At 45.6% G+C, this 21075-nt stretch overlaps 2 protein-coding genes across 2 annotated transcripts; one reads left to right on the top strand and one right to left on the bottom strand.

Moving 5' to 3' along the window:
* The first annotated feature begins 3185 nt into the window (after positions 1–3185).
* Positions 3186–14007, top strand: LOC136442712 (glycine receptor subunit alpha-2-like). The gene is made up of 16 exons (XM_066439655.1): positions 3186–3270; positions 4381–4601; positions 5310–5362; positions 5556–5586; positions 5718–5880; positions 6258–6405; positions 6869–6957; positions 7286–7353; positions 7754–7882; positions 8329–8447; positions 9164–9246; positions 9791–9937; positions 10371–10523; positions 11314–11537; positions 12112–12225; positions 12650–14007. The coding sequence occupies exons 1-16, from the start codon at positions 3186–3188 to the stop codon at positions 12938–12940; spliced, it is 2118 nt and encodes a 705-aa protein (XP_066295752.1). The 3' UTR covers positions 12941–14007.
* A 184-nt stretch (positions 14008–14191) lies between these two features.
* Positions 14192–19550, bottom strand: LOC136442711 (very long chain fatty acid elongase 6-like). The gene is made up of 6 exons (XM_066439654.1): positions 19144–19550; positions 17378–17516; positions 17190–17312; positions 16587–16717; positions 15662–15795; positions 14192–15254 (listed from the first exon to the last, which is right to left on the bottom strand). The coding sequence occupies exons 1-6, from the start codon at positions 19404–19406 to the stop codon at positions 15082–15084; spliced, it is 963 nt and encodes a 320-aa protein (XP_066295751.1). The 5' UTR covers positions 19407–19550; the 3' UTR covers positions 14192–15081.
* Positions 19551–21075: the final 1525 nt, after the last annotated feature.

Genomic DNA, 21075 nt, shown 5'->3' with positions numbered 1-21075 from the left:
ACTGGTCTGTTCAACTGGAAGTTACATCACAGCACACCAGCGATCATACAGGCAGCTGGTTATAGCCCTGTGAAAGTGGAGGTGATTCGTCCACTGGTCGCGACAGAGAAGGCAGGCGCACTGTACAGTATTCACAGGTTCATTGTACCGGGGAAGATTCCCCTGGCTTGCCCGGTCACATATCGTAGGACAAATTAGGAGCATTTTGGGTATGGTGGATGTGTGGTGCAAAATCCAGCTGTTCTGTGACGGAAAAGATTTTACATTCTTGCTTTAATATGGTCGATTCTGTCATAGCCTTAGTAAAAATCCGACAACAGAGATATACCGAATGCATGAATGAAGACTTTTATTGTACGTATATACTCTAAAGTACAGGTGACAACTAGATTAGTAGTTTACAAATACATATTTTGTATACAATATCAAACAAAACCTATAATCTACTCACTTCGTGAATGTGAAAAACAGATACGTTTTATAGTACGATGCATGCGATTGCGTCTTATGTAATATACCGCAAACATTGTTTGTTTGGAGTAAATCGTTTGGAAACACCACGACAAAAAAGATACACTTTTATCTGTCAGCTGCAGGGTCAAAACTATTTTCTTTTTTTTGCGTAGGCACTCTTGTGCCATTTTGGTTTTCCCGCCACCTGTAGGGAAAATTGTTAGCCGTCACATCAGTCGGGGTGAGGTGGCGTTAAGAGGATTCTCCATTATCGTAAAGCTTAAAAGAAAGCCGGCCTTCGGCTTGATTTAGCGTAAAGCGTACTTAGTGCCCCTCCCATGCAGAAACTTATCAATTATTTAAGCCTGCGTCACAGAAAAAGGACAATAGCTCAATCCCAAAGCCACGCCCCCTCTTCTATTTCGAACTCGGGATTCTTAGGGGGTTCTATACGTTCGATCTGGTGTTCGACAGGATCGGTCTATAGCTCGACGAGTCTGTGAGTCTCTAAAAAACATTTTGTTATTAGGAGGCCCACTACTCTCACTTCGCAGTCCGAGAGGCGCTAACTCAGGTGACCTCAATACGACGATTGCCCCATGTGCGGCCATAGGACTGCGGGTTTTCAACCGCTCACACCGGGAAGGACCCCTACTCTTTTCGCCCGACAGGAATACTGCTAATGTTCCCTCGATCATCGTGCGATTTTTTAGAGATCAGACGGTGTTCGCAGGTCATCGAGTCCCGTCCAATGTGACAGGGTAGATTTTCATGAGAAAATTGTGTTCGAGACTCTGACGATTTTTGAAATTCGGCGACTCTCTGGCTATCAACAAATTCGACGGAAAGACGTCGCCTGTAACAGTGACGCCATCTTGAATACCACCTTTCCCAGATGCCCGCCTCATAACGCTGTATGATCGTGACAATCAGGGGTATAAAACCTGGTTCTCCAGTTCGTCCCTTCAGTCACTGACGACAGACGGCGGATGCTGTCTGAAACGCCTGACTGTTTGAAATTTTATCCAGCTGCTTGAGTACCTGTCGTGTGGCGTATCATATACCTGGATGTCTAACCTCCATCGACGATCGTGACAATCGTAGGTACCAGAGGGCCTGCATGCCCTTTTCCGTTAAGCGTTATGCGCTATTTAAGTCACCGTTAATCGTACCCGACCCGCTCTAATTCAACGTTAAGCATTGTCGATATATTAATCGTGAAGCGTTACTGGACGTTTCAATTCTACGTAGCGCCTTATTTGTCATCCTGAATGCAGCGTTAAGCGTTATTGAGTAATTCCTCGTTACGCAGAAAATAGCGTTGCAGCAAGTCATGATTTCAAAATTGTCGTACAACAGGATCGGGGAACAACATGCTGCCTGTGTTGGCTCTACACGCGCTGCTTTGCTTCCTTCTGTGCGGGACAGCTGGTCAAAACGTGACTGAGACCGTGACCGAGACTATGGGCAGTAAGTGTTGCTAACATATCTCAGATTCATTACCGTCACCAAAAAGGGTTGTGTTTGCGTCGTCTGTGTGTTTGTGTGAGCATAACTCGAAAAGTTGCGAATGCATCCTTAAAGGAAACCAAAGCAATATCAGGGCAAAAAAAAAATTGAAATAAAAAAATGCTAAAATCTTTATGGTAGTGACATCTACTAACATTGTTTAGCACATTTGCGTAATAACTTTATACTGAGCATTTTAAAACCGCGCAAAATCGTGCTGTACGATGATCCCCTTAGTTTCACGAGCCTACAAAAACTCCGGCCACGATTTTCAGTGAGTTCTCACATCACAACTACGTCATATTTTTGCATAATGGACGTTGCTATATAACTGATAATGTTGTTTGAACTAATCATGTATAGAAATGACTGAATAAATTGACTTTCAAAATCCGATTTTCGGGCCCTAATATTGCTTGGGTTTCCTTTAAGATATTTGGTATGTGGGCAGGTGTCGACGACGACAACGACAAGTTCCTATTTCATACTCGTTTACCCTCCATTATTCTCTGTTACACATCATCAGACAGACAATTTAAAAAAAAGGTCGACTGCAATAACCTATCAGCTTTCTATGGTACTGCAGCAGAACTTACGGTTTTACTAATATGAATTATCTTTATTACTAGAATAGCCATGACCTGCCTGTTACGCGTATATTTGCTGTGCTGGCCGTTACTGATCGTTACTGACGGTTACTGACCGTTACTGACCGTTACTGGCCGTTACTGACCGTCACTGACCGTTACTGTCCGTCACTGACCGTTACTGGCCGTTACTGACCGTTACTGACCGTCACTGATCGTTACTGACCGTTACTGACCTTTACTGGCCGTTACTGACCGTTACTGACCTTTACTGACCGAATGTTCAATCCCCCCGTACGGCTCGTCCTCCCTGTATCTGCTTGTAGATGAACTGAAGTCTCACAAACAGGCGGAGCGGACGTGTCTGTAACGTGTTTATTTGCTGTGCTGACCGTTACTCACCGTTACTCACCGTTACTGACCGCATGTCCAATTCTCATTTCCACACAGTGGACAGGCCGTGTGTACAGAGTGACGGCTGGGAACCACACGGCACATCCTCCCTGTATCTGCTTGTAGAAGAACCGAAGTCTCACGAAGAAGCGGAACTGTATCAGTGTGTTTTTGCTGTGCTAGAGCTGACCGGTACTGACCGTTACTGACCGTAACTGACCGTTACTGACCGTTACTGACCGCATGTCCAACCCCTCTTCCTCCACAGTGGACAGGCCGTGTGTACTGAGTGACGGCTGTGACTCGTACGGCTTCCCTGTATCTGCTTGTAAGAGAACCGAAGTCCCACGAACAAGCGGAACTGTATCAGTGTGTTTTTGCTGTGCTAGAGCTGACCGGTACTGACCGTTACTGGCCGTTACTGACCGTTACTGACCGCATGTCCAACCCCCCTTCCTCCACAGTGGACAGGCCGTGTGTACTAAGTGACGGCTGTGACTCGTACGGCTTCCCTGTATCTGCTTGTACCCGACCCGAAGTCTCACGAACAAGCGGAACTGCATCAGTGTGTTTTTGCTGTGCTGACCGTTACTAACCTTTATTGACCGTTACTGGCCGTTCCTGACCGAATGTTCCCCCCCCCCCCCCGCCTCCAGTGGACCAGCCGTGTGTACTGAGTGACGGCTGGGACTCGTACGGCTCATCCTCCCTGTATCTGCTTGTAGATGAACCGAAGTCTCACGAACAGGCGGAGCTGACGTGCCTGTACCATGTTTATTGACTGTGATGACCGTTACTGACAATTACTGACTGCATGTACAATCGCCCCTTTCTCCACAGAGGACTAGCCGTGTGTGCCAAGTGACGGCTGTAACTGACCGTTACTGACCATTACTGACCGTTACTGGTCGATACTGACCGTTACTGACCGTTACTGACCGTTACTGGTCGATACTGACCGTTACTGACCGTTACTGACCTTTACTTACCGTTACTGACCGTTACTGGTCGACACTGACCGTTACTGACCGTTACTGACCTTTACTGACCGAATGTTCACCCCCCCTCCTCCAGTGGACCAGCCGTGTATGCCAAGTGACGGCTGGAATTGACCGTTACTAACCGTTACTTACCGTTACTGACCGTTACTGGTCGATACCGGTCGACGCTGACCGTTACTGACCGTTACTGACCTTTACTGACCGAATACTCAATCCCCCCCGTACGGCTCATCCTCCCTGTATCTGCTTGTAGATGAACTGAAGTCTCACGAACAAGCGGAGCGGACGTGTCTGTAACATGTTTATTTGCTGTGCTGACCGTTACTGGCCGTTACTGACCGTTACTGACCGTTACTGGCCGTTACTGACCGTTACTGACCGTAACTGGCCGTTACTGACCGTTACTGACCGCATGTCCAATTCTCATTTCCACACAGTGGACCAACCGTGTCTACTGAGTGACGGCTGGGAACCACACGGATCATCCCTGTATCTGCTTGTACACGACCCGAAGTCTCACGAGCAGGCGGAGCTGCATTGTCTGACCAAGGGCGGGCATCTCGCCATGCCGGACGACCAAGCCGAGCACGATCTGCTCATGGATTTTGCACGGTTCGATTTCGATTCGGACACTTGGATTGGCATCAAAAAGGACGAAGTAAGTAAAACCTAATTCTCCAAGCAGAGGTTTTGGTCTAGGCATTCTCGGCTAACATACACACACACACACACATATACAGTCACGCCCACGTACAGTCACGCTCAGAAACGCGCATGCACACTCATTCACACATATATACACACACACACTCACACACACACACACACGCGCGCGCGCGCGCACGCACGCACACACGCACGCACGCACGCACACACGCACGCACACAAACAGTCACCCACGCACCCACACACAAACACAGTCACACACACACAGACGCACGCACACACACACACACACACATGCACGGTAAACAATGCCCGCTGTTTGTGTTCCAGGATGCAGGCTTTTACAGACACTGTAACAACGGTACGGAACCGTACAGATCGTGGTACTGCGTTAAAGAACCCACCACGACACACACACTGACATGTACCAATGCCCGCTGTTTGTGTTCCAGGATGCAGGCATGTACCGACACTGTAACAACGTCTCGGACCCGTACAGATCCTGGTGTTGCGTTAAAGAACCCACCACGACACACACACTGACATGTACCAATGCCCGACGTTTGTGTTCCAGGATGCAGGCTTTTACAGACACTGTAACAACGGTACGGAACCGTACAAAGCCTGGTGCTGCGTTAAAGAACCCACCACGACACACACACTGACATGTACCAATGCATTCCCAACGTTTGTGTTCCAGGATGCAGGCGTGTACCGACACTGTAACAACGGTACGGAACCGTACGAAGCCTGGTACTGCGTTAAAGAACCCACCACGACACACACACATGCACGGGAAACAATGCCCGCTGTTTGTGTTCCAGGATGCAGGCTTTTACAGACACTGCAACAACGGTACGGAACCGTACAAAGCCTGGTGCTGCGTTAAAGAACCCACCACGACACACACACTGACATGTGCCAATGCCCACTGTTTGTGTTCCAGGATGCAGGGTTTTACCGACACTGTAACAACGGTACGGAACCGTACGAATCCTGGTGCTGCGTTAAAGAACCCACCACGACACACACACACACACACACACACACACACACACACACACGCGCGCACATGCACGGGTAACAATGCCCAACGTTTGTGTTCCAGGATGCAGGCTTCTACAGACACTGCAACAACGGCTCGGACCCGTACGAAGCCTGGTGCTGCGGCGAGCCGAACGACTCCGGGCCGTGCGTTCGGATTAAGAAGGGCGATGGACACGCCGACATCAGCTGTCCCTCCGAGTACCCCTTCATCTGCGAATGCACATGTAAGACATTTAAAACTGAACTTCTTGTATCTATCTATTATTTTTCATTTATGGGTCGCCTAAACAGTCCCACAGTTTCATTTTGAAGGAGGCAGTCGTGGTGGCGGCGCGAGTGTCAGTGGAGAGGGTGTTCCAGAGTGACGTTGCCTGATAGAAAGATGTTCTCTTGCCTCTGGCGGCTTCTTAAGGGGGGGGGGGGGGGGGGGGTCCTTTCACGTAGAGCTTAATCATACGTTTTTAATCCATACAACTGGTAGCCACATGCGAAAACGTTCTCTTCTAATGAATGCTTGTAATAAGATATGTTGCTATGGATAACAAAAAAATCAGTTGTCTGGAAGAATCAACCCTGTAACTTTTATCTACATTTATTCAAGGGATGATACAAGAATCGTCGTTCTGCTACACCCCTCCGACAACGACCCCCCCGCCGACGACAACACCCCCTCCCACCACCACAACCCCGACCCCCCCGGAGACGGTGGCTCGGCCCTACGCACTGGGCCTGATCGAAGTCATGGAGCCGTATGTTGTATCACATTACATTAACTTTAATCAATTTTGTGAACCTTCATACTTAAAAGTGTAAAAGGAGGTTTTGTAGTCAGTTTTTTTGTTGGTTCATTTTTGTTTGACAGTGGTGTGTGTCCGCAGTTCCGCGGATGGTTACGTTTGAGTACTCCGAACGCTTGTTTTATCTTTGGACGATCATCTATGGGTTTTGTATGCATTCAGCTAGGCGACTTTCATTTACTTTTACTTGTATCAAACACAACAGTGACACCTAGTAATTTTGATAAAACTGCAGGCGCACACTAAGACACCTCCTAATTTCAGTGTACCAAAATATTGATTTTGATTATTCAATGCAGTTGAATTATGTAACATCATCATCATCGTCACTGCTTTCATTATGTAACAGATAGCCACAGATACTGTTTATAGTATCCTTGCTATTCACACGTTGACTTGTGCGCATGACCAACAGAGTGGTGGGCTGGGCGGAGTTCGCGGCGCTGAAAAGCGGAGACGCGCTGCCCCCTGGGTACGACAAGAACGAGAGCCCCAGGACTGACGGTAAATATCTACACATGACGTCACGACATAACGCGTGCCGTCACACTACCACGCGTGACGTCGCACTACAACACGTGACGTCACACGTGACGCTACAACACGTGACGTCACACTGCAACACGTGACGCTACAACACGTGACGTCACACCACAAGTGACCACACACCACAACAAGTGACGTCACACCACAACACGTGACGCCACAGTCGCCATACTGGCTGGTTAAACCTGAGCGAATCATACCAGTAAATTTGCATTCCCATTTTTCTATGCATGCATCAATTGATATTCATGCATTCATGCTTTCTTCCTCCATTCTTCCATCCAAGGTAAATGGATAGACGTCCAGTCGACTGTTTACGTCAAGCGCGTTGATTGGCTTTCGGAGAAGAACGCGGTACGGAATATTCGACTTCTAACAGAAATGGTTAATTTTTGCATACTAAATTTCTCAGCTAATAGTCACACCCACCAACACACATTTCAAACAAGTTTAAACTTCTAAAAACATATATATTGAACTTCCTAGCGAATAGTTTATCTCAAAGCAGATCTAAGGATCCGGCTCATTCTTGGTGTTTCACGTCTGTTCGGGGAACATTTAACTCCAGCAAATTGAGCAGCATCTTCTTATCTGGTAATTCACTTTTTAGGACTCCTGATTATCTTATAGAAAAAAGTACTCAACGCTGCAAAATACAGCCGTACCTCACCGAAAATAAATTACATCCTAACATCTGCTTCGAGAAAAAATAATCGTAAAGGAGAACCAAACATGCGGATACCTGTGTTTCCAGAACCTGTCCATGACTGTTGAGTACAACATCGCGTGGATAGACGAACGTCTGGCTGGGGTCGTGTCGAAAGGCTGGATGCCGCTGCCGCCCTCCCTTCTCTGGTCCCCCGCCCTCATGTTCGGAAATAAGGTCGGGCTTATAGTTCTGTTTCTCTACACTTATAGTCTAGGAGGAGATTCCCGCAAGAGGCCAAGAAAATGAGAAACTTATCCCACCCTGCACACAATTAGTCCAGTACTATATTTGCATAATTTGCATGAATTTTCTTACAGAGCCCAGAGCCAACGGAACCAAAGAACATGATACCTAAAATGATCGAGAGACATCAGGCTGTGATACTGGACTAAGTGTGTACAGGGTGAGCTACGAGACGGTTTTTTCGGGTTTCTCCTTCTGGACTAATGGACTTGACTACCCTTAGCTTCCGTAGAGTGTTAATACGGTGTAAGCACATGAAATGTGTGTGTGCGCGTCTGTCTGTGTAAGCACATGCACCCGTCATATTGTAGTCTAGATCCCAATCGCTCCTAACCTGCAACCATCCATCCATCCATCCATCCGTCCATCCATCCCAGGTCCGGGGAGTGGGGAGTATCACCAAGCCCAGGGTGGGAAGCTCCGGAGTCGTGGAAGAGGTCAACCTGTCCCTGAAGATGTGGCTCCACAACTCGGGCTTCATCGTCTATCAGATGACGTGAGTACAGGACGTCAGTGCGTCAGGTGACGTCATAGGTGACGTCATAGGTGACGTCATAGGTGACGTCATAGGTGACGTCATAGCTCAAGAGTCTTAGTGTATCAGTTGGCGTAGTATTTGTCGTCACGGCTTTGTGTGTCAGGTGACGTAATAGGTGACGTCACAGCTTAAGGATCCTTAAGGATCCTCATTGTGCAGACGTTTAGGTATATGACGTCAAGCAGATCTTGTGGACAGGTTCAATCGAGATAAATTGATTTGTGCAAACGTCTTCAACTGGCATAATTGTCTTCACGCGATTCTTTAATGTTTGCTGTACAACACGTGACGTCACGCTACAACACGTGACGTCATACTACAACACGTGACGTCACATCAAAACATGTGACGTCATACCAGCCATTTTTTGTTCATAATTAGGATCATCTTATCATGGAAGCTCATCTGTGTTGGTAGAAACATAACGCTATGCTAAACGTTCTTCCAACACTAAGGTATTCACGGAGCAAATTTTCGCCTGTCGCGAGTTTACGTTCGGAAGTGATTGGTCATTATTGATCCTGAAGAAGGCGACAGTGGCCGTCGAAAATTTGATTCCGTGAATACCTTAGTGTTGGAAGAAAGTTTAACATTTATTAGGATCCACAACTCGACCCAGGAGTAGTTGTAAGGTTTGCGAATGTTCACAGCTTGTTTCATGTTCACCATTCCAGAAAGGTTCTGAAGGTGAAATGTAACGTAGACCTCCACGCGTATCCGTTCGACGACCAGGAGTGCCCAGTAAAACTGCACGCATGTAAGTTATTGTTGTCTGTTTGTATTTTTGTTGTAATCTTTCTTTATTCAGTTTTATACTTATTATGCCATGTTGATTTGATTATATGGATGACATCCGCGCGCGCATCAATTTTGTTTCTGCTAGTGGGCCCCAGTAAGCACTCACTCTTACTGAGTCAAGCTTGTCTCAATCATGATTGACTTTGTTTCTGACTTGAGTAGAGATGCTATCCAGTAACCCAAACTAAGTTCAGTGCCCAGAAGGGGATCAGGACGACTCGGACCATTACAAACTTGAGGTTTATGGATCCCCGTACCGCCGGCGTTTAAAGTTCAATTATGTTCGTTTGGAAATTATTATCGTGTGTGTGTCTTTGTGCCTAGATTGCTGTGTCCGGTATTGGGCTTGGGCGATGGTCCGAGTTGACCATGACCCGAGGTCCGAGTCGTCCGACATCTCCCATAAGTGTTCTCTTGGTCTTGCACCGAGCACGTGCGCTAAGAAAGCATGTCCTCTACAAACTCGTAATTTTTCATTTTTTTTTTTGTACCTCCCACCCCAGACAACGGCGTCCGGTTCACCCTGCTCCCCTCCGCGCAGAGCAGACGACCCCCGATCCGGTCCGACGCCGGGAACGTCGTGTCGCAGTTCCAGCTGGTCGGCGCCGCGCTGGAGTCCACCTACAGCAGCTTCTTCACAAACGATTCCGGTGAGACGGTAGCCTGGTCCCGGTCTGTAGGGGTCGGCTTAGGAGTGTTTTTCCGGGCCCAGTCTGTCTAGTAGTAGTACTTAGCTGCCATATGGAATTCCGCAGCTTGTCTACTTTAGCTGCCATAGAGAGTTCCGGGGGCGAGCTAATTTAATCAAAGGCAGTAAACCCACCCCCGTGCGGGCTAAGCTGTCTGGGCGGGCGGGCATCACTCCCAGTGCCGTAGAAAACCGGGGAGCCCCCGATGGTATGGTTCCCAGGCTAGTGAGACAGAAAAGCGTGGTGACTTTCCGACGAAAGATAGCGGATGCTGTCTGAAACATCTGACTGTTTCAAACTTTAATCCAACTGCTTGAGTATCTATTTTTGGCATATCTTATTACCAGGATGTCTAACCTTCATCAACGAAGTACATGTTTCTTGTTGTTCCCAGATGTGGTGTGCCCTTATTTCCGCGAGACATGCACCTATGACGTGGAGCACTGCATGCTGTCCCGCCTGCTGAACTGCTCCGCGTGCGGAGACTGCGCAGAACACGTGGGCAGCTGCGCGTATGACGTAGACATCTGCGGGGACCCAGGCCCAAGTACGTGCGGTTTAAAGTTTACATTTTAGTACCAAAAGTAAAGGTATAGCGGTTGAACCTCAGACTGAGCTGAGAACTAAACACATACAATTACTAGAAGGACTTTATTGCGCGACAATTGTAACTGGTACAGTGTATGGCAACTTACGCACATGAGACTTGAACTATTGCTAATTAATTGACGAATATAAAGAACTAATCTAATCCATGACTAACAATAAAATAATCTACATGACGCTTTTTCGTTAGCTGTTGTAGTGCAATGCGGCTTCGCTACGGCTCGTGTGTTTAGCCAGAATACCGGGTCACCCCTACTCTTCTCGATAAATGTGTTTCCAGACGGATCTGGTTCCACGTGTTCGGGACCTTCATCAGGTCTGTTACACTGAATAAACAAAGGAAAACAAACAAACAAAATAACAATTGCTTTTGTTGTTTTAGCGATCAACACGTACACAACCCTAACGATCAAACTGAGTCTGTTCGAAGAATCTGTTTCTACGCGTTCAGGACGTAGTCTCTACCAGACTAACTACGTCGGCTATAGAGAAAATATTTGCCAGGGTTTCACTTGCAGGCTCCGTGATGGATGAATGGACCCTCTCTCCGTAGCCGACTCCCTTAGCACACTATTCACTCTATTTGGCCAATTTCTACTATTTTCACAGCCATCCACGGGGCCTGGTACAGGCTATTCAGGACGTTCGTCCCTACGCTCATGGTGGTGTCTGTCATACTTAATAAACAAACAAAAAAACAAAAAAAGTAAACAATTTTTTTGTTTCTCCAGCGATCAACACGTTCACAACCCTAACGATCAGACTGAGCCTATCCAGACGAATCTGGTTCTACGCGTTCCGGACGTTCGTTCCGACGCTCATGGTGGTTGTGCTGTCCTGGATGGCGCCCTGGATGGGGTTCCAGACGCCGGCTCTGATTGGTCGCGTGTCGCTAGGCGTGTCCGCCCTGCTCACCTTAGTGATGGGAGCGGACCTGAAGCAGCCCATGGAGTTTGTAAGATTTGTCTTCTATTTCTAAGCATTGAATTTCATGTGAAATAGGTTGAACTTTAATTTCTAACACAAAATAAGACTAGGTCATTCCGTGATCAAGGAGGTATACGTGTTTTGTTACCTTTTCAAGTCACTGATTGAAGAATATTCTAGTAACTGGTAATCACCCGTGACTGATGAATCCCTTCAACGATAACACAAAATTGGACTTACTAAAAATGAGGATTATGATAACTACTTAGTATTCGTTTCCAAGTGGACGTGTGTTATGTATACGTGGGTCACATTTCCAAACCGGGGATCAGCCGGGCAGTTTGCCGGAACGAAAAGTAGGATATAAAGATAACAAAACACACAAAACGTAAAAAATGAGTTGTCATGAACATGATTATTACTTGATTCACATTTTTATTTTTGGTTCCCGCAAACAGCCCGGCCGGGCCCCGGTTTAGAAATGTGACCCTGGCATTAGACATACTGCACATTGCACAATATACGCGAGTTAAATATTGCAATATATCATCTATTCCATAAGTTTATTTCTTTTCTTATCGTTCATTTGCACATTGTGTCAGATCTCGTACGCCCGCGCCATTGACGTGTGGATGGCCGGCTGCCTGGCGGCGGTGTTCCTCGGGCTACTGGAGACAGCTGTGGCCTCCTATATCCACTACCGGGCACTGGCAAAGGTTGGTTTGCACTCACGTGATCATGACGTCAGTGATGTTCCCTATGACGTCACTACCTACTGTGTTCCATAGTTGATGGATAAACCCGAAAGTCGCCAGCTAATTTGAATATTTGAATTTACGTGCAAACACGTAATACCCATTAAAAAAGTTTGTCAGGATTTCGCGGATTTCTTTACGTGATCTATGTCACTTGAGAATACAGCATTTCTATCAATAGGGTGTTTTGCAACCACGTGACCGTGACGTCAGTACTGACCGCCATAGTGGTTGGTTAAACATAAAAGTTGCCAGTTAAAATTTTGAAATTAAGTCACATGCAAACAAATTACACACGTTATAAAGGTTTATCAGGATTTGACGGAAATGACGCCTGATGAAGCAGTGTTTTGTGGGCCTGAATAAGTCTTTCCTGTTTCTCCAGGAATCGTGGAAGAAGGAACTTCTCCAGCCCAAAGTCCTCATCCCGCGGGCCCGCTTCTGCCGCCCCGCCTACCTGCTGGACTACCTGCCTCAGTCACGGCCCCGGACCGTGCGGTTCCACCTGCCTTCCTCGGGGACAGGCGCGCCGCCTCCCGCCCAGAACCCCTCCCCACGCCCACCGCGACTGTCCAGGAAGCTTGACCGCGCGGCAAGGGTGCTGATCCCGGGCCTGTTCCTGGTGTTTTGCGTCGTCTTCTGGTTGCACTATTTTCTGAATCTTCAACTCTCATAAGTCATAATTTCAATGATAACTCTTAGAAAAAGCCTCTTAAAACAATATTACCGAGGTCCAAAAAATGTCTTGAACACCTGGGTATCTGATGTGTGCATAATTCCGTGGATTGCTTATGCTGTATTAATCCGTACATTTCTTTAACTTCACCACTTTTTCGATGTGTTTGAAATATGAGACCTGATGTTCACTCCTGTTGTGACTCAGCAAAGGACAAACATGACAATCACAGAAGAGACTCCATTTTCAGTGCTGTTGTGTTGTCTGTGAGACCATCGAAGAAAAACTTGATTATATTGTACTTTTCGTTAACATCGCTCCCTACCGACTACGCCGCCGGATCCAGCTGCAGCCAAAAGATGCCGCTCAGCAGAAGCGAGAGACACAGACACTCCTTTATCCAAAGAGGTCTTACAATCATGACGCAGTGATAGTTGTAAAATTTAACGGACGCTATAGGCTTTCAAGATTCTCACTTCTCCAGAGTATTTGTATTTTTGATGTGTCTTGCTCATTATTTTGATGCATACACGATGATTTTATCATATCATTATAGGATCTGAAAAGATAGTCTGAGTAACCGTGTTAATGTTGAAATGATATATAGATATTATAAATAGCTGTACATTATATAAATTCCACACAATTCAGGCTATCTGAGCCTGCGAAGGTGTTTGATAAATATATATATAACATATATATGATAACTTATATATGATAAATGATGAATTTTGATACATTCGTTCAACAAAAGCAAATGTAGTTAACGAATCTTCGAAATCTAGGTTATATTATACCTTTTCGTTAACATCAATCCATACCCTGTATGCAAAATATCGATCTATCAACTTGTACAACATTGTTTTATTGCTTCATACTAAAATAAACCTTTAATTGAGTACGCTCATTCATGTTATATATGTATCGTAATGATTAATCATCATCCACACTTTAAGACTTCCCTAACTCTGTTATCAACTACATTTATAATGGGAGAGGTTCAACTCTTCTCCAACTCAAGAACTGTGTCGCTGGGTTTACACACACGTTTTCGAGTTGACTTGGAGTGTGTCTGTTCCAGGACAACCCTAGACCACTCAAGTAGCGTTTTCTTGGTAGGAAAACTCCACTTGAGCAGCCTGAAGCTCCTCGCACACAGGCTCGAGTTGACTCCGAAAACTTGTGTGTGAATCGGACCGTAGAGAGTAGTTGAACACTTTCCATAAGGTATTAAAGTCACCAGCTCAGATCAACTTTCATAAAAATTTCGTTTATTCCCGGATAGGATCATTAATTATCTCTTGGCCACATACATATTCTGCATTTTAAGTCTGATTTTGCATTTTACCACACTTTAGTGCAGTGTGATAGTCAATGTTAGTCTTTACACGATGTATAACTAAAGTATACGATACAATAAGATAGCTTAACATTGACACAGTTGCGTATCGTAAAACTAAAGACTTTTCCTGATCACTGATATTCATGAACAAATCGCTCTTCTAATCTAAACGGCTCCTTTTTTAAATCTAAATCGCTACTACTTGATGAGCGTCTTGAGGACGTAGGACCTAAGGAAGTGATCGGTCCTCCTTGAAGCATGAAAGACATTAATAAGACTTGACAAAAATCGTAGACTTTCTTGGATCTCCCAGTTTTAAAGACTTCAAGACGGAATAAGAGATCACTTCTTATTGAGTCTTGTAGTCCCCAGGAGGTAGGACTTGAAGAAAAGGTCACTTCGTCTTGAGTCGAAGATGTCAGTCCTTGTTGGGTCCTAGAATCTTGAAGACATAAGATTAAAAGAAAAGGTCATCCTTCGCGAAGTATCAAAATATGTAAGGCTTGAAAAATCACTCCTTCTTGGGTCTCGGAGTCTTGAATACATATGACAAAAAAGGCATCACTACTTCTTGGGTCTCGGAGACTTGAACACGTAAGACTTGACGAAGATGTAAGTCCTTGTTTGGTCTTGAAATCTTGAAGACGTTAGATTAAAAGAAGAAGTCACTCCTCCTTGAGCCTTGGAGGCTTGAATGCATAAGACATCACTCCTTCTTGTGTCTCCGAGTCTTGAAGACGTAAGATCAAAAGAAAAGGTCACTCCTTCTTGAAGTCTCGAATATGTACGTCTCGAAAAATCACTCCTTCTTGGGTCTCGGAGTCTTGAAGACGTAAGACTTGGCGAAGAAGTGTAAGAAAAGCAGCAGGTAGCTGCCGTACATCATGACGCAGAGAAGGGACGCAAATTCTGACCAATGACAGGCCTGTCCCGATCGGTACGTCACGTGGGCGTAAGCACCAATCAGCAGTCCTGCAGGGGAATGGAAATTGCACACACGTGACTGTGACGTAATTGTTGTCCGCCATATTGGCTGCTTAAACTAAGCCGTTGTTGCATAAATTTATAATTCACAAGTGCCGGAAAGTTCGACAAGTAGGCCCCATTTCCTGTTGAGTATGGGATTTTACATTCACTCATAAATTTGGCTCTCCAACTTCCCGTTCGAACCAGCGGGGTTCGCGGTCTAGGATATCCGTGGATTCGACATTTAAGAAAATGCATAGTTTGGTAAAAAGTCCAGTGAACAACACATATTGTTCAGGCACCGACGATAGGTTGTGGATGCTACTTATCAACTTAAAACCTCTGACAGTTTCCAAAAGCTGCTTAACTAACTGCTACCTTGCGTAAATGATTTTATCATTTTGAGGACTTACCTCCAACCATCTGCGAGCTCTGCAGCACCGTGATGGCCATGGATAGCTTCTTCGGCAGTCGGTAGCCGGCCGCTCTGATGGCGAAGTATGTGTACATCACGGCATGGACGGTGTAGTTCATCGCTACGAAATACCTGCAGACACAGTCGAAATTGTTTAATACTGCGTTAGAGAATTATTATTTTGCACACTATCATTTAGTTTAACCAATATATATCTACAAGGATAAATTAGTCAGTGTACTAGATATGATAAGATACCACATTCTTATATTACTGGAATTGCACATCTGCTTTATCACCATTACCCGTTCTAATCTTGAGAATAAACGTACAGTTAAACATTCATCCATTCATTCATAAACCATACCTAAGGGGAAACATGGCATTATAAACACTGTAGCTAATGAAGTCTGTGACGCTTGGCAAGGCACGGAAATAAGAAAGTCAGAAACACTACTTATTCTTTGCCCTAACTTCAATCAAGGCCTACAGCTCACGTGACTATTGCGCACGTATCGTCCGCCATCTTAGATGGTTAAACATGGAAGCTGCCAGATGGATTTGAATTATCTATGTGACCACAGGTACGGGGTTATTACTGTATATACATCCAAGTTAATATGCTTGGCTTTCCAATGACTGATTATGTCTGACACTGTCTTTCTCTCTCTCGCAAATTGCGATCTGTATTTTGATATCATATTATGCTCATGCAGGTATGACGTTACATTGTACAAGCACAATATCTATAAACAGAATATCAATTGTTCAAGGCCTTCGTCAGTAAATACAGGAAGTCTGTTTTGAATTCCATCACTCAGATGCATGAGATGTCAGGTCGAAAATCTTATGTCCCTTGCCAGAGTTTGATGTTTTTGCTATGATCGTTCGGGTAACATTTGTTTTTCCTTGGCCTTACTTACCCCACGGGCCCGGCCAGGTCTGCGTACGCGTACCAGTTGAACATGCAGACGGACACGTGGTGATACCAGTGCAGCAGGATCAGCGGCTGCTTCCGCAACACGATAAAGAACGTGTCTCCGAACTCCACTACCTGCAGGGACGGGAAGATTCAGTCATTGACCAACAGCTGAGCATTTCACTCCAGAAGTAGTCATTATTTTCTGATAGATGATATTTTTCGGGATACAAATGTAGCCGACTTTTGACTATTATCTCAGCTGTCTTTTCGACATTAATTATTTTCTAAATCCATGTACCCCCATACGGACCCGCTTTAAATATACTTGCACGGCCAACTTCGAGCCCAACTCCACGCCAACGGTAAACGCGATAACTATACGAAAGCAGTCGAGTGACATATCACACATATATAGGAATGTTCACAGAAAGTTTGAAGATTATCGCGTTTCGGGATTTTGGTACTTTGTAATAAACATTGAACTCTCCCATTTATGGAAGGGTCCTCGGGGAATTCAAGAGTGATCGATGTCACTCGAAACGTCCAGCAGTAATCTCTGAATCTCATTCAGTTGTAGAGGTTGATTTGTCCTTGAATAACGTACCTTGCTGACGGAGTAGGCGGCCGCCCAGAAGCCTGTGACCGGCCCGGTCAGGAGAAGCGGCTCGCAGACGGAGAACACTTCCATGCTAACGTACCTTGCTGACGGAGTAGGCGGCGGCCCAGAAGCCGGTGACCGGCCCGGTCAGGAGAAGCATCTCGCAGACGGAGAACACTTCCATGCTAACTTACCTTACTGATGGAGTAGGCGGCCGCCCAGAAGCCGGAGACCGGCCCGGTCAGGAGAAGCGGCTCGCAGACGGAGAACAGGAAGCCCTTCTGCAGGATGATGTGGAATAGGGTGGCGTTCGTGCGCAGCGCTCCAAGGGTACTGTGGGCGGGTGGAGGAATCAACCAATCAATCAATCAACCAAATCAAATTAATAAATCTATAAAAAAAAAATCAATCAAGCAATATATAAATCAATATATCAATCAATATATAAATCAATCAATATATCAATCAACTCATTAATTAATCAGTCAGTTAGTTAGTCAGTCAGTCAATCCATCCACCCATCAATCAACCAACCAACTAATCAATCGATCAATCTAGCTATATATAGATCAATCAATCAACCAGTCAATTTTTTTATGTCCGTTTATCGATAGATGAATAAATAAATCTATCGACATATCAAACAAGCAAACAATCAATCTATCTATATGTATCTATCTATCTATATATCAATCAATAAATCAATAAATCAATTCATCTAGTTCATTTTCAATGGATAAATGCTTAGTTTCAATGTGGCTTTGGTTTGTAGGTACGCGACTCATGCGATTTGGCCCTGAACTGCTTTGTAAGGTATCTTAGCTTGAACGGGGTCTAAGACGTGTTTTAGTTCTTTCATTACAGTTACTAAGATTTCTGGTGAATTTTCATCTTCTCATGGCTTGTCATGCAGTCAAAGAAACACCCTGTAAGGGCCCTGTCACACTTGTGCGTATATTCAAGTGCGAATGAGTTCCGCAGTAACATCTTTTGGGTTTAAGTAAATTATGCGGGGAGGAAGTTGTTTTCTACTTTGACCCACCGTTGAGCAGTCTAGTTATCAAACCAAAGAAATTGCTTCTTCGGCTTCAAACGTAACCTTAGCCAAAAACATGACATTGTTAGTACGCAACTCATGCTGGCTTCTATATACACACAAGTGTGACAGGGCCCTAAGGTACGGCTGCTCTCGTTTGCACAACTCGCACGTGTTTACTTTCATCAGCCGGCGTGCCCTGCGATCCCACAGGCAGGTATTTGCCGCGGTTCACTGCGCTGACCCCACACGTGACAACACGATCACATACAAGCTGCTGCATACTGATTTCCGGGGGTATTAAGACAGGCCTTTCTTAGATATTTAAAGATCTGTACGACTTTAAAATCTAAGACGTCACTCCATCTCGGTTTTTCTTCTACACGTTTAAAGATGCGGTGCGATTAACCAGAACCAAACCGTACCGCGGGCTTTTATGTTTGTCGAGAGCAATCATATATAGACCTTTATGGTTAGCTTAGCAGAGATTACACCCATGAATAAATATAAAGCGCCTCGTCATCGTAGACTGCACACATAGCACCCTCTTCATCGTGTAGACTACACACATAGCGCTTCGTCATCGTTTAGTACACGTAGCACCCTCCTCATCGTGTAGACTACACACATAGCGCTTCGTCGTCATTAAGTACACACATAGCGATCGCGTCATCATGTCATGCATGCAGGTCAATCAGAAAAATGTCACTCAAAGCCTTGCTCAAAGCTATTCAATTCTCTAACATGAAATTTTGAATGCTGCAGTTGCCGCTAAAATTTTGTCATCGTTAAATCAAATCATCGACAACTTTATCGTTGTCTTTCCGTGCCAGGTTCCAATCATATCGCCAGTACGGGAGAAAAGTTATATCGACATCTGTGTGCGTGCCAGGTGGGCAACACATTGTATTCCCACCTGCTTACCTAAACAGAGCCAGCCCGGAGTTCCACAGCACCAGCGGGAGGCGTAACCGGAAGGGTTCTCGGTGCCGCATGAGCCTCCGCCCGCCGAACACCAGCAGCACGTACGCTGCGGAGAACACGGCGCTCCACCACCAGCGCGCCCGAAACCACCTGTGGAACCCCGCCGCGTCGAACCGCTCCTCGAACTCGAACGGCGGGACCACACTCGGCACGACCTCGTCCTCGGGTAGCGCCATCTTTTCAATCACGATGGGTGAAGTCATCTAGACTACAGAGACACGAGAGAGCGTGCAGACATTAAGTTTGTTCTGTTCAGCTGAAGAGAATTCACACATTGAGGATTCTGTTTACTCAAGCATGCAGGCATGACAAATCGAATATTTGCGTTACCTCGATGAAAGTTAGACATCCAGATCAATAAGCTACACACGGTAACAGTAACTCAAGCAACTGGATAAATTTGGAAACGTCCAGACGTTTCACATAGCATCCTTATCCAGATGGTAATGAGTTACGGTAACCTTGCGTATGTGCATGACCACGTGCGCCCGCCCTCCCCTAAAATCCCTTACCTGGCGTTTGACCCAGACTTACGATGTTTGCAGGACGTCGGAAGCCTACTACAGGGAGTTTGGAGTGATCACAAAATCTTCAATTCAAGCTTCACAGCTTACCTCCAGCTTAACAAAGCTAAGACAAACACGTGTTCTTGACAATTAATACGATAAATCTACTTACACTAAAAGTGGGACGGAGTAGAACCGGCTCGACTGGTTCGCCTTAAGAATTTGTGAGGAACGGTGAGAATACTTAACGGCGGTGTCGCGCCAAATTTTTGCACCGGCAATTTTTTTGCTCCACAGGGTTAGGTGCAAGTTAGGTTAGTCAGAGCTCGAGGGTCACTGGGGTCTAAAGTCACTTGTTCAGGAGGTCTATAAGCCCTATAAAGTATCGATTAAATGTCCCTATAAACCCCTTATTGTGTCGGGGCAAATATTTGACAGGGGCGAAAGTTTGGCATGGCAGCGCAGGTCGGTCTGGACCGGTTTGACTAGTTGTACACGACACAACAGAACAGTCGAACAAGGGCTAACGTGCTATAGCAGTCTGATCGGAGCAGTCGGTCTACAGGTCACAATAGAACGTGTCATTCTGTAAGGGCCCTGTCACACTTGTGCGTATATACAAGTCCGTTTCTCGTTTAGGTTAAGTTTGCAGCCGAATAAGTGATTTCTTAGGTTCGATAACTAGGCTGCACAACGGTGGGTCAAAGTAGAAAACAACTTTGTCCCCGCAAACTTTACTTAAACCAAAAAAATGTTAATACGCAACTTACGCGCTCTTGAATATACGCACAGGTGTGACAGGGCCCTTAGGCCCCCATTCCACTAGACGGCGATCGCGCTGCGCTCTCGCTGCGACCTAAATCGGATTTGTCTAATCCTTGATTTCATAATTGGAATATCATGCAAAATGTTCAAGTATGACTGAAATGACAAGAAAACAAACAAAGCGTAAAAAGATTGTTTTTTTTTAAATCTAGTATGAAATTCGAGCAGTGCTCTGTTGAATTTTAGGTCGCAGAGAGCGCGCGACCAGAGCGCCGTCCTGGTGGCAGGGGGTATAAGATATGGCCGTCGCCATGTCCCCGTTTGGCCCAGTAACATTGGTGTAAACAGCTGCCTGTAAAGTTATTTACATTGTGAGACAGCCCATTCGCCTTTGTATTGATACCAAAGTGCCCCCCCCCCTTTTGGCGTGTCTGTCTGTGTTTCTGAAGACCTCAAGAAGAATTCTAGAGAGAAATCTGTTAATCCTGGGAAATGATAGACTGAAGTGAAATTCCTTCAAGTTGATGACATCTTAAACGGTGAAAATGGTGGACGATTTTTCTATTTTTTTTTTTCTTTTCTTGACTCTTACAGATTTAAA

This window comes from Branchiostoma lanceolatum, chromosome 9 (genome assembly GCF_035083965.1).
Source record: "Branchiostoma lanceolatum isolate klBraLanc5 chromosome 9, klBraLanc5.hap2, whole genome shotgun sequence".
Classification (NCBI taxonomy): Eukaryota; Metazoa; Chordata; class Leptocardii; order Amphioxiformes; family Branchiostomatidae; genus Branchiostoma; species Branchiostoma lanceolatum.
Note: the sequence above shows the minus strand (reverse complement) of the source record. Positions and strands in the feature narration are given on the sequence as shown.